Genomic DNA, 14,315 nt, shown 5'->3' on the forward strand with positions numbered 1-14,315 from the left:
AGCTCTGCTCTCGGAGAGCGGGGAGGGCGAGAGGAATCCAGGAGGGAGAATTGTTGAGCCTGGGAAGACAAAGCTCAGCTTGGCAGGGGAACAAAGGTGCTTTCAAGTGCCATCTCCCTCTCCCGTCCCCCAGCCTAAATCCCAAAGGGAACCAGTTCCTGTCACTGAACTTTCTTGCACCACGAAAACACCCAATGCTGTGCTTCTGTGAATCCATCCCTCCGATGGGTCTGCCTCCCTCCTGGTGCCACAGGGTCCCTCCCACAGGGGACCACCAATGGCAAAGCGAGCTGAGCCTGCCCCTCCTGCCCCTGTGCACCTTGCAGATCCCCCCCGGCTAATATGCCAGATCCCATCAAAGCAGCACCACAAGCCTGGCAGTGTGGAAGTAGCCTGGACAGGGGCCACACCACTCCACAGTGAGTCCTGCCCCTGGGAGAGGGGAAGATAAGGTACACACCAGTCTGACTGTGGCCCCAGCAGTGGGCTGGGGACAGACATCGGGTCTGACTGCGGCCCGTCCACCAACACAAGTTACTCCAGACAGCACAGGAGAAGTGCCCTGCAGTTCAGCCCCACTCCAGGGACTATCCAAAATGACGAGACAGAAGAACTCTCCTCAAAAGAAACTCCAGGAAGTAGCGACAGCTAATGAATTGATCAAAACCAACTTAAGCAATATAACAGAACAAGAATTTAGAATAATAGTCATAAAATTAACCACTGGGCTTGAAAAAAAGTATAGAGGACAGCAGAGAATCTATTGCTACAGAGATCAAGGGACTAATAAATAGTCATGAGGAGCTAAAAAGTGCTATAAATGAGATGCAAAATAAAATGGAGATGACCACAGCTCGGATTGAAAAGGCATAGGAGAGAATAGGTGAATTAGAAGATAAAATTATGGAAAAAGAGGAAGCTGAGAAAAAGAGAGATAAAAAATCCAGGAGTATGAGGGGAGAATTAGAGAACTAAGTGATGCAATCAAACGGAACAATATCTGTATAATAGGAAGTCCAGAAGAGGAAGAGAGAGAGAAAGGGGCTGAAGGTGTACTTGAACAAATCATAGCTGAGAACTTCCCTGATCTGGGAAAGGAAACAGGCATTGAAATCCAAGAGGCACAGAGAACTCCCTTCAGATGTAACTTGAATCAATCTTCTGCACGACACATCTTCTGAAACTGGCAAAATACAAGGATAAAGAGAAAATTCCAAAAGCAGCTAGGGATAAACATGCTCTTACTTATAAAGGGAGACCCATAAGACTAGTGGCAGACCTATCTACTGAAACTTGGCAGGCCAGAAAGGAATGGCAGGAAATCTTAAATGTGATGAACAGAAAAAATATGCAGCCGAGAATCCTTTATCCAGCAAGCCTGTCATTCAGAATAGAAGGAGAGATAAAGGTTTTCCCAAACAAACAAAAACTGAAGGAATTCATCACCATTAAACCAGCCCTACAAGCGCTCCTAAGGGGGATTCTGTGAGTGAAATGTTGCAAGGACCACAAAGTACCAGAGACATCACTACAAGCATGAAACCTACAGACATCACAATGACTGTAAACCCATATCTTTCTATAATAACACTGAATGCAAATGGACTAAATGCTCCAACCAAAAGACATAGGGTATCAGAATGGATAAATAAACAAGACCCATCTATTTGCTGTCTACAAGAGACTCATTTGAGACCTGAGGACACCTTCAGATTGAAAGTGAGGAGGTAGAGAAGTATCTATCAGGCTACTGGAAGTCAAAAGAAAGCTGGAGTAGCCATACTTATTTCAGAAAAACTAGACTTTAAATTAAGGGCTGTAACAAGAGATGAAGAAGGGCATTATATAATAATTACAGGGTCTATCCATCAGGAAGAGCTAACAATTATAAATGTCTATGCACCAAATATGGGAGCCCCCAAATACATAAGCAACCTTATTGATAAGAATGTGGTAATTTCAGGGGACTTTAACACTACACTTATAGCAATAGAAAGATCATCTAGACACAGTATCAATAAAGAAACAAGAGCCCTGAATGATACATTGGATCAGATGGACTTGACAGATATATTTAGAACTCTGCATCCCAAAACAACAGAATATGCTTTCTTCTCGAGTGCACATGGAACATTCTCCAAGATAGATCACACACTGGGTCACAAAACAGCCCTTCATAAGTATACAAGAATTGAGATCATACCATGCACACTTTCAGACCGCAATGCTTTAAACTTGAAATCAACCACAGGAAAAAGTCTGGAAAACCTCCAAAACATGGAGGTTAAAGAACACCCTACTGGGGCGCCTGGGTGGCTCAGTCGGTTAAGCGGCCGACTTCGGCTCAGGTCATGATCTCGCGGTCCGTGAGTTTGAGCCCCGCGTCAGGCTCTGTGCTGACAGCTCAGAGCCTGGAGCCTGTTTCAGATTCTGTGTCTCCCTCTCGCTGACCCTCCCCTGTTCATGCTCTGTCTCTCTCTGTCTCAAAAATAAATAAAACGTTAAAAAAAAAAAAAAAAAAAAAGAACACCCTACTAAAGAATGAATGGGTCAACCAGGCAATTAGAGAAGAAATTTAAAAATATATGGAAACAAATGAAAATGAAAATACAACAATCCAAACGCTTTGGGATGCAGCGAAGGCAGTCCTGAGAGGAAAATACATTGCAATCCAGGCCTATCTCAAGAAACAAGAAAAATCCCAAATACAAAATCTAACAGCACACCTAAAGGAAATAGAAGCACAACAGCAAAGACACCCCACCCAGCAGATAAAGAGAAATAATAAAGATCAGAGCAGAAATAAACAATATAGAATCTAAAAAACCTGTAGAGCAGATCAATGAAACCAAGAGTTGGTTTTTTGAAAAAATAAACAAAATTGATAAACCTCTAGCCAGGCTTCTCAAAAAGAAAAGGGAGATGACCCAAATAGATAAAATCATGAATGAAAATGGAATTATTACAACCAATCCCTCAGAAATACAAGCAATTATCAGGGAATACTATGAAAAATTATATGCCAACAAACTGGACAACCTAGAAGAAATGGACAAATTCCTACGCACCCACACATTTCAAAAACTCAAACAGGAAGAAATAGAAAACTTGAACAGACCCATAACCAGCAAAGAAATTGAATCAGTTATCAAAAATCTCCCAACAATAAGAGTCCAGGACCAGATGGCTTCCCTGGGGAATTCTACCAGACATTTAAAGCAGAGATAATACCTATCCTTCTCAAGCTGTTCCAAAAAATAGAAAGGGAAGGAAAACTTCCAGACTCATTCTATGAAGCCAGTATTACTTTGATTCCTAAACCAGACAGAGACCCAGCAAAAAAAGAGAACTACAGGCCAATATCCCTGATGAATATGGATGCAAAAATTCTCAATAAGATACTAGCAAATCAAATTCAACGGCATACAAAAAGAAGTATTCACCATGATCAAGTGGGATTCATTCCTCGGATGCAGGGCTGGTTCAACATTCGCAAATCAATCAACGTGATACATCACATTAATAAAAGAAAATGTAAGAACCACATGATCCTGTCAATCGATGCGGAAAAAGCATTTGACAAAATTCAGCATCCTTTCTTAATAAAAACCCTTGAGAAAGTCGGGATAGAAGGAACATACTTAAACATCATAAAAGCCATTTATGAAAAGCCCACAGCTAGTATCATCCTCAATGGGGAAAAACTGAGAGCTTTCCCCCTGAGATAAGGAACACGACAGGGATGCCCACTCTCACTGCTGTTGTTTAACATAGTGTTGGAAGTGCTAGCATCAGCAATCAGACAACAAAAGGAAATCAAAGGCATCAAAATTGGCAAAGATGAAGTCAAGCTTTCACTTTTTGCAGATGACATGATATTATACAAGGAAAACCCGATAGACTCCACCAAAAGTCTGCTAGAATTGATACACGAATTCAGCAAAGTTGCAGGATACAAAGTCAATGTACAGAAATCCGTTGCATTCCTATACACTAATGAAGCTACAGAAAGACAAATAAAGAAACTGATCCCATTCACAATTGCACCAAGAAGCATAAAATACCTAAGAATAAATCTAACCAAAGATGTAAAAGATCTGTATGCTGAAAACTATAGAAAGTTATGAAGCAAATTGAAGAAGATAAAAAGAAATGGAAAAACATTCCATGCTCATGGATTGGAAGAATAAATATTGTTAAAATGTCAATACTACCCAAAGCTATCTACACATTCAATGCAATCCCCATCAAAATTGCACCAGCATTCTTCTCGAAGCTAGAATAAACAATCCTAAAATTTGTATGGAACCACAAAAGGCCCCGAATAGCCAAAGTAATTTTGAAGAAGAAAACCAAAGCGGGAGGCATCACAATCCCAGACTTTAGCCTCTACTACCAAGCTGTCATCATCAAGACAGAATGGTATTGGCACAAAAACAGACACATAGACCAATGGAATAGAATAGAGACTCCAGAATTGGACCCACAAATGTATGGCCAACTAATCTTTGACAAAGCAGGAAAGAATATCCAATGGAAAAAAGACAGTCTCTTTAACAAATGGTGCTGGGAGAACTGGACAACAACATGCAGAAGAACAAAACTAGACCGCTTTCTTACACCATTCACAAAAATAAACTCAAAATGGATAAAGGACCTGAATGTGAGACAGGAAACCATCAAACCTTAGAGGAGAAAGAAGGAAAAAACCTCTCTGACTTCAGCCGCAGCAATTTCTTACTTGACACATCCCCACAGGCAAGGGAATTAAAAGCAAAAAGGAACTATTGGGACCTCATGAAGATAGAAAGCGTCTGCACTGCAAAGGAACCAATCAACAAAACTAAAAGGCAACCAACAGAATGGGAAAAGATATTTGCAAATGACATATCAGACAAAGGGCTAGTATCCAAAATCTATAAAGAGCTCGCCAAACTCCATACCCAAAAAACAAATAACCAAGTGAAGAAATGGGCAGAAAACATGAATAAACACTTCTCTAAAGAAGACATCCGGATGGCCAACAGGCACATGAAAAGATGCTCAACGTTACTCCTCATCAGGGAAATACAAATCAAAACCACACTCAGATACCACCTCACGCCAGTCAGTGGCCGAAATGAACAAATCAGGAGACTATAGATGCTGGTGAGGATGTGGAGAAACGGGAAGCCTCTTGCACTGTTGGTGGGAATGCAAACTGGTGCAGCCGCTCTGGAAAGCAGTGTGGAGGTTCCTCAAAAAATTAAAAATAGATCTACCCTATGACTCAGCAATAGAACTGCTAGGAATTTACCCAAGGATATCCTTGGGCATGGATATGCTGATGCATAGGGGCACTTGTACCCCAATGTTTATAGCAGCACTTTCAACAATAGCCAAATTATGGAAAGAGCCTAAATGTCCATCAACTGATGAATGGATAAAGAAATTGTGTTTTATATACACAATGGAATACTACATGGCAATGAGAAAGAATGAAATATGGCCTTTTGTAGCAATGTGGATTGAACTGGAGAGTGTTATGTTAAGTGAAATAAGTCATACAGAGAAAGACAGATACCATATGTTTTCACTCTTATGTGGATCGTGAGATACTTAACAGAAGACCATGGGGAGGGGAAGGGAAAAAAAAAAGGTTAGAGAGGGAGGGAGCCAAAGCATAAGAGACTGTTAAAAACTGAGAACAAACTGAGGGTTGATGGGGGGTGGGAAGGAAGGGAGGGTGCGTGATGGGCATTGAGGAGGGCACCTGTTAGGATGAGCACTGCGTGTTGTATGGAAACCAATTTGACAATAAATTTCATATTAAAAAAAATAAATAAAAATAAATAAAAAATTAAAAAAAGAATCTAATTGGATAAAAATGATCAAACATGTATAAAGGTGTGTAAAATTATCAAATTAGATTTATACCTGGAATACAAGATGAGTTAGCATTAGCAAACCTAATAATGTAACTCACTGTATTAACAGATTAAAGAAGAAAGAACACACAATCATCTCAAAGTTCTTGAATGAGCATTGAATTATATTCAACAGCCCTTGTAATGAAAAACCATTAGCAAACTAGGAATAGAAGAGAGCTTCCTTAAACTGATCTCCAAAAATGATTATATGAAATATTATTCTCAGTGATGAAATGTAAGTATTCTTTAAGATCAAGAACAAGCCAAGATGCCCTCTCTCAACATGTCTATTCTTCATGTTGTCCTGGTAGTGCAATAAGTAAAAGAAATAAAAGTTATGAGGATTGGAAATCAATAAATAAGATTGTTTTTATTTGTAGTTGGTAAGCATATCTGCATAGAAAGTCCAAAAGATTTATACAAAATAAAAGTTAATAAGGAAGTTTATAAGTGGCAAAAAATAAAATTGATGTTCAAAAGTCAATTGTATTTCCATATGCCACTAACAAACTTAAAACACACCCTTAAACGATACTGTTGGCCCTAACAACAAAAAGTAAGGAACCCAGGAGGAAATCTAACAAAAGGTATATGGGGTATAATGTAGAGAGATCATTGAAAGATATCAAAGAAAGCCCAGATAAGTAGAGAAAGAAGGAAGAAAAAAGCGACAGGAGGAACTCAATATCTTATCTCTCTTTTCCAATGGATTTCAGGGTTCAAGTCAGAATCACAGCTAGGTTCCTCACTGATCTTAACAAGCTGATTCTAAAATTTATTGTAAAGAGCAAAAGGCCAAGAATAGCTAAGACACTTTTAAAACAAATGAACAAGGTGAGTGGACTTTTCCTACCAGATATAAAAGCTTTTTTATGAAGCAAAAGTAATTAAGTCAGTGTAATTTGCCAAGATAGAAAAATGGATTAATGGAACAAAATTGAGATCCCAGAAACACACTCATATATCCATGGGTACTTGATATATGTCAGAGGTGTCTTTATGGGTAGCAAGGAAAAGATAGTCTACCCAATAAATGCTAATGCAATTGATTATCACATGTGGAAAAAATTAACATGGCTTCCTACTTCACACTGTACCCAATTCCAGATAGATTAAGAACAAAAATGTAAAGGCAAAACTTTAAAACTTTTAGAAGTTCATTTTAACTTTAAGGGAAAAGGATTTCTTAAGGCACAAAGCACAAATTGTAAAGAAACGATTGATAGATTTGCTGCATTCAAATTTAGAGCTTCTTTTATCTAAAAGATCATAAGGAAAATGAATTGATAAGGCATAATCTGTGAGAAGTTACCTTGATAAAATATTTAAAGACCTTCTTAAAATTTTAAATAGAAATTTTAAAGAACTCCCAAACAGTAATAAGAAAAAGAAAAACAATCTAAGAGAAAAATATGTCAAAATAGAAAAAACAAGAAAATACACTTTGAAACATAGTGAGATTCTAGTTAATACTCACTGAATTGGCAAAACTTGAAAGGCTTTGGCCAATATGTATTGTCAATGGGAACCTTTATACATCACACAAAAGAATATAAATTGGTACAATCACTTCATATAACAATTTGGCATTTTCTAGGAAAATCAAAGATACACATACTGAAAACCCAGCAATTTTACTCAGTATGTATACTAGAGAAACTTGTGTATTTTTATACTGGCAGATATGTTCATCAACGTTCATAATAGCATTATTCAAACATAAAATGTACTGAGATAAGACTTACATATAATAAAATGCTCTAATTGTAAGTGTATAGTTAGAGGTTTCACAAATGTTCACCCCAATGTAACTACCACCACAATCAAGATATAACACTTTCTAAAACCCCACAAAGGTCCCTCTTTCTCCTCTGCAGAAAAACCCTTCTCCCACGGTCAATATATTTTTCCATTTCCTAAGATTTCATATAAATGGAATAATAAACTATGTAATCATTTGTATCAGGCTTCTTTCCCTTGGCATAATGTATTTGCGTTTCATTGTGTACAAGTTGTTGTTTGGATCAGTATTTTCTTGCTTTTTGTTGCTGAATAATATAGTCCATTATAAAGGTATGCCAGGAATTGCTTATATATTCACTAGTTGTTGGGCTTTTGGATTGTTTCCAGTTCATGGCTATTACAAATAAAAAAGCTGCCATGAAAATTCATGTATAGGTATTTTTATTTCTCTTGTGTAAATTTCTAGGAGTAGAATTATTGGGTCATATACAAAGTATATATTTAACATATAAAAGATGGAAATCTGTTTTCCAAAGTGGTTGCACTATTTTATGTTCCCACTGGCAATGTATGAGGGCTATAGTTCATAGCAGCATTATTCATAACAATAAAAATAGAAAGAACCCAAATGTTTACTGTCAGAAGAATAAACAACTTGTGGTATATTCATTCAAAACAATACTACAGACAATTAAATTAACTGTAGCTATATGCAGCGACATGACTAAAACATATTAAACAAAAAAGGTAAGTCATAGATGAATACATATAGTATATTCCATATATATATGTGTATACACACACACACAAACACATTTCCAAAATATGTTAAATGAAACACTGTTATTTAGGAATATGTACATCTTGGAAAGACTCTAAGATAAAGCAAAGGAGTGATAAACACAAAATTCATGATTGTGGTTAACCTCTTGGAAAGGAATATGTAGGGATGAGAAGGGATAGGGTGCTTCAAAGATATTGGTAATATTAATATACTTAATCTGCATGATAGATACATGGGTGTTTGTTTATTTTTATCATTCTTCAACTGACACGACACATTTTACATATGCTTATATATGATAAAGCTTTATCATAAAAATTAAAAAAGAAAATAAAGGTAGTTGATGTTTTTATAGCCTTACTCTTGGCTTTCTTAAAAAAAAAAAGTTTGACTTGGGCATTTGTCCTATAGTGTAATGTATTTTTAAGTTTATGTATTCATTTTGAGAGGGGGGAGACAGAGACAGAGACAGAGAGAGCAAGCATGAGTGGGGTAGGGGCAGAGAGAGAGGGAGAGAGAATTCCAAGCAGACTCTGTGCTGACACAGCGCAGAGCCTGATGCAGGGTTTGGACCCATGAACTGTGAGATCACGACCTGAACTGAAGTCAAGAGCCAGAGGCTCAACTAACTGAGCCACCCAGGTGCCCCTGTAATGTTTTTTCCTAATTCTACTTAATATTCTATATACTTATGCTGAGAGATTGCAGTCATAGTACTGGAGTAATTCTGGAATGCATTTCTATCTCTGGGAGTGAGAATTTAGATGTCTGACTGCCAGCAATATTAATGGCAGTAGTTAAATTCATATATCCTTGTTTATGGAGATGAGAAAATAGGCCACCTGATAACAAAAATGATTGAGTACAATTTAATATTTCTTAAAATTATACCAGGGAAGGATATATCCTCTATTTATTTCCTTTCCAATTGAATTATTTAAAACTAAGGTTTAAAAACCATCATAATTACCTCATAGTCATATATAAAGGATATAGCATTAATTCTCGAAAGCCTAGCTGGTCACTTATTGGATAAGATGATTGTAATATTGACAGAAAAAATTTCCCTATCTAGATTGTATCATAGGAACACAAATTCAAGAAATGGAAAATTTTGTGAGATGAAAAATGCCAGTAAGTAAAATGGAAACATGGCAAGAGATGTTTTTGTGTCTTTTAATAGTATAAAAAAACTATAGGTTATAGTGTTCCATCAGATTGTACATTTCTTTCTCCTTCCTGGGACATTATTATTGAAGAAAATAGTTTCAAAAATTAGTTACAATTCAATCATAACATTGTTTATAAATATATTAACAAATATGTTAACAAAATTGTGGATTTGAGTAAAATATCATCTCCCCCCCCCAAAAAAACCCTTTATAGCAATACAAGTATGAAATGTGTTTATAGCTAGAAATCACATGTGAATCATTATAGAAACAATTTCAAATGTAGAGGACTGAAAACAAGCCTCTAATTTTACTAAATAATAAAAATATAGCCATCAGTAATGAGACACGTATGGAATTATTATTAAAATACAAATTCCACAAATAAAAAATTCTTTAATACCAATCGATAGCCTGGTTTTCTTTTAATATTGAGCCAAGATGTATGACTAGTAGTAATCACTGTAAGAATTGAAGTAATTCTTTCATCATACTCCACATTATTTGAAAAACTAAAACATTTATTTTGCCCTATGTGATTATATGAGAAATGGTAAAGAAAGTCACATGAAGGGACAATTGAGTTATTTTTTCCTACTAGCAAATGACTGTCACACTAGGAATACCTGAGAGAGAGAGGTTACCTATTCCTTACATGATCATTACTGCTAAATAGGGATTCTCAGTTTTTATATAGTGAGTTTTAATTACTTATGCGAATTATTTCACAGATAATTCTACCTTAAATGAAAGTTGAATTTTTAATTTTCACTTTGGAATATAGGTTTGAATTTTAAATAATATACATCTGTACAAATTTCAAAAGTGTTTTCATATGTACTATACCACTTGATGCTACTATAACCTGATGAGGTTAGCAGGATCTAGAGGTCTTATCTCTATTTTGCTGATAACAAAACAAGACTTACAGAGATTAAGTAAATTGTCCAAGTATCTTGCCTAATGACAGATATAGCTCTAGAGTCCTTGTCTTATTTTGAATACAATGTTCTTTCTTTTATACCATCGTTTCCATATCTAATGTTTGTCTTCAGGCAAAAATAAAAATTAGGATGTCACTCTGTTAAATGTCACCTTTGGAGGTTCAGATAGGTTGAATAATGGCTACCCAAAGATATCACGTGCTAATGCCTGGAACTTGTGTTACCTCATAAGGAAAAAAGAGCTCTACAGATATGGTTAACTTCAGGATCTTGAGATGGGGAGATTATCCTGTATTACCCAGGTGGAACCTAAATTCAATCACAATTGTCCAATATAACATGCTTATAAGAGAGGCAGAGGGAGATGACACAGACAGAAGAGTAGAAGACAGGACAGAGGAGAAAGCAATGTGACCAGAAACACGGAGATTGGAGTGATGTGGCCACAAGCTAAGGAATGCCAATGGCCACCAAAAATTGGAAGAGGGTGGCCAGAAACAGATTCTTCCTCAGAGCCTTCAAAGGGACAGTGGTCCTGCAGACACCCAGATTTCAGACCAATAAAATGGATGTTTGAACTTCTGGTTTCTAGAGTTGCAAGAGAATAATTTCTCTTGTTTTAAACTACCGACGTTGTAGTAATTTGTTACAGCAGCCCTTAGAAACTAATACAGACTTACTGTTCAAGATTTTCATTCCCTGTTCAATTCTGTGCAATTGACTTAAACCTCTATTTTGGGACAGATGGATTTGGAGGAACTCAAGGTTTGTTCATTAAAACTTTCCCAGAAGAGAGATGGTTAAATGTTAAGGTTTCCAAGAATATCTCAATTTCTCTTCCCTGAAAATTAATAGGGAATGTTGACAAATTTTTAAAGGAAATATTTAAATGAAATAGATGTTGTTAATTCATGTAAAAACATTCTTGTCACTGACAAGCTGAAATATACTGTATCTGCCTAAGAAAAACCAGGCACTTGTTATGTATTTACTTGAATGACAAAAACTCAGAATTTCATAGTAAACACATTTTTTTTTTTCCTTTATAGGAAATATATTGGAGCTATCATGTCTGGAAGTGTGTTTACAACCTAATTTCAACTATTCACTCCCCTCTTTCAATTTTTCTTTTGTGACTTTTCTGAAACCAATAAGAGAAACTCAGACTATTATGGGAATCTTTCTAAATCACTCCAACTTTCAAAACTTCACCAGAATTTGCCAAGGCATCGCGAATGAATTTAAAATGTGCTCCTCATGTTTGGCTTGTGAGTCCACAAAACTCATGGATTTTATTTCTCAGGAACAAACATCAAAAGGTAAAAATGAAGAGAAAGTGATAATAAAATTTGTCAAGGATAAACCACCTTATTCTGCTAAAAAAGTAATAAACCATTCCATTTTAAATCCAATGGTATTGGAACAATCAGCAGTGTGGCTCTTGATGAGTGGCTTGCAGGGCTTTGGGACATTACTCGTTCTTGGTTTACTTTACCAAACCAAAATATCTATTCTTAAAATACATCAAAATGCCACCATAATTTATGTAATTTGATGGTTAAAAGATTATTTAGCATGCTTTCTTCAAAGGTCTTGAAGTTTTAAAAATTAAAAAAATGTCTAAGTAAACCTATAGGTTCTCACAGTAGAATCGAACTTTGATTCCTTAAGGAGTCATTGAATCCTTGATACATTTGTACCTAGTCCTACCCAACATTTATCCACTGAATATGAATTGTCTTTTCACTTGTCTAACTATCCAGTGAGCCTCCTGATGCTGGAGACTTTGTCTTTGTTCACTATATTTCTAGATCTTAGCAGAATGCCTAACACTAGATGCTTAATAAATATTTGTTTAAAGAATGAAAAAATAAAAGAATAACTGTATTATGTGTAATGTTTAACTGAATCTCACATCTATTTTGAGAATGAATATATATTATTTAATTAAATCAAATCAACTTGTATCATTGAGAAATTAAATAATTCACTTGTAGTCATAAAATACACTAGTGGCCTCAGGCCCAAGCATCAGATTTATTATTTATACCTATTCAGTGAGATTGCTGCCGGTATCTCTCCATATTGGCATTTTTTCTATTCTTTCCTAATGGGAATGCGATTTCTTGGTATTGACTTTAGATGAAGTATAAAAGAGGTATCTTTTTCTGGGTTCTCATTCAAGTAGTGCTGCAACTATTGCAGGATTCTAGGTCAAATTCACCAGAAAGCAAGTTGGGAAAATACCTTTACGGTGATAGAGAACTAAGAAGTGTTTTAAGGTTTGGTCACTCATAGATGCTACTTCTCTGCCTCCTTGAAATGTCAAACAGTGCATTGATAAATTATTCCAGTTGCTATGGTTGTGTAACATTTTACCTCAAAACTCAGTGGTTTAGAACAACAGCAATCAATTTATTATTTTTCTTTCTTTCTTTCCTTGCATTATTTCTTTTCTTTCCCTTTCTTTCTTCACCACCACCCCCCCCCCCCCCATTCCTCTTCTTCTCCTCCTTCTCCTCCTCCTTCTTCTCCTTCTTCTCTGGCTGACCAGGGATTCAAAATGGGCATAACTAGGCATTTCTCGCTTGGAACATTATAATCTGTCCCACAAATCATCAGGGAAATGTTTGTATTTTCCTTGAGATGCCCCAATTCTATTTCAACCCAAATGTCACCTGGTTTTCACAATCTTAAAATATGTAAGCACTTTAATCATTATTTTTAGTGCAGGGAGCTTCTCATTTCTACTTTCTAGAGGAAGTAAGGTATTTAGTTTTGAGTAGTGAGTGCTTTCTTACCACGTATTACTATGTTGCAAATAACATTTTCCTAATCTCTTCCTAGTTCTTACCATGAAAGGATCAACGGAAGTGAAGGCAAATGACTTTCATTCACCTTGTCGACATTTTAACTTCACTGTAGCTCCTATAGTTGACCACTTGGAAGAACATAACATTACATGTAATCTTAAAACCCGCACCAGAACGTCAGCAATTGTGGAAGAAGATCCAAAGGAGGAAAAGTCTATGAACCATACTTGTAGGATTATGGAATACCTGAATAATTGTACACACATTTCTCTGCACCTAGAAAAGGATGTCAAAAGTATGTATTTAAGGAAGTTAGAGGGAAAGAGAATTGGACACAAACTTAAATAAAGGCTAACACATTAACTTCACTAAAAGTTAAATAGTTGAATTTTGTTGATGAAATAGTATGACTGGAAAGAATGTTAGCCCTTTTATCTGTTTATTTTTGCTTTTCATGGGGTCTAGCAGTACCCAGAGGCTGAGGAGGCATCTGTGGGTTGTGATTTGAGGGGCACTAGAAAGACCTCAGAGTAACTTTGGACATGCCTATTAGCTGTGCTTGATGTAACACCACCACACCTAGGTATTAAAGGGTGAAATTAATTTTTAAAGGTATACATTCATGTACATTGTGATGGCCTGTGAAAACCTTATTTTGAATTGACTTAACATGTTTTCTCCTAAAGTTGAGAATGAGGACTGGATAAAATTGGATTTTTCATGCAAAGCATGGAGATAAGCAGGGTGCAGGTTAGGTACTCTGGGTCACTGGATGGCTCTGAGGGAAAGGTAGGAGTCCAAAAGATAAAACTTACACATATCTTACTTCCCTTTTAAGCTTATTAGCTTCCTAGGTACCCTATTCTGAATTGCCAGAATTGATCCTTTCTGCTAAGCAGTGTGCCCCACTTCACCCATAAAACCTACTTTTGAGAACATTTTATGATATA

At 36.3% G+C, this 14,315-nt stretch overlaps 1 protein-coding gene across 6 annotated transcripts in view; it reads left to right on the top strand.

Moving 5' to 3' along the window:
* The window catches only part of TMEM156 (transmembrane protein 156), a 51,916-nt gene that overhangs the window by 14,445 nt on the left and 23,156 nt on the right, over positions 1 to 14,315 (top strand). For all 6 annotated transcript variants that reach the window (XM_030314035.1, XM_030314037.1, XM_030314036.1 and 3 more), the window contains exons 2-3: positions 11,602 to 11,871; positions 13,400 to 13,660. In XM_030314035.1, the coding sequence (XP_030169895.1) occupies positions 11,602 to 11,871; positions 13,400 to 13,660 (531 nt within the window). The remainder of the gene's footprint in view (positions 1 to 11,601; positions 11,872 to 13,399; positions 13,661 to 14,315) is intronic.

Source organism: Lynx canadensis, chromosome B1 (assembly GCF_007474595.2).
Source record: "Lynx canadensis isolate LIC74 chromosome B1, mLynCan4.pri.v2, whole genome shotgun sequence".
NCBI classification, from domain to species: domain Eukaryota; kingdom Metazoa; phylum Chordata; class Mammalia; order Carnivora; family Felidae; genus Lynx; species Lynx canadensis.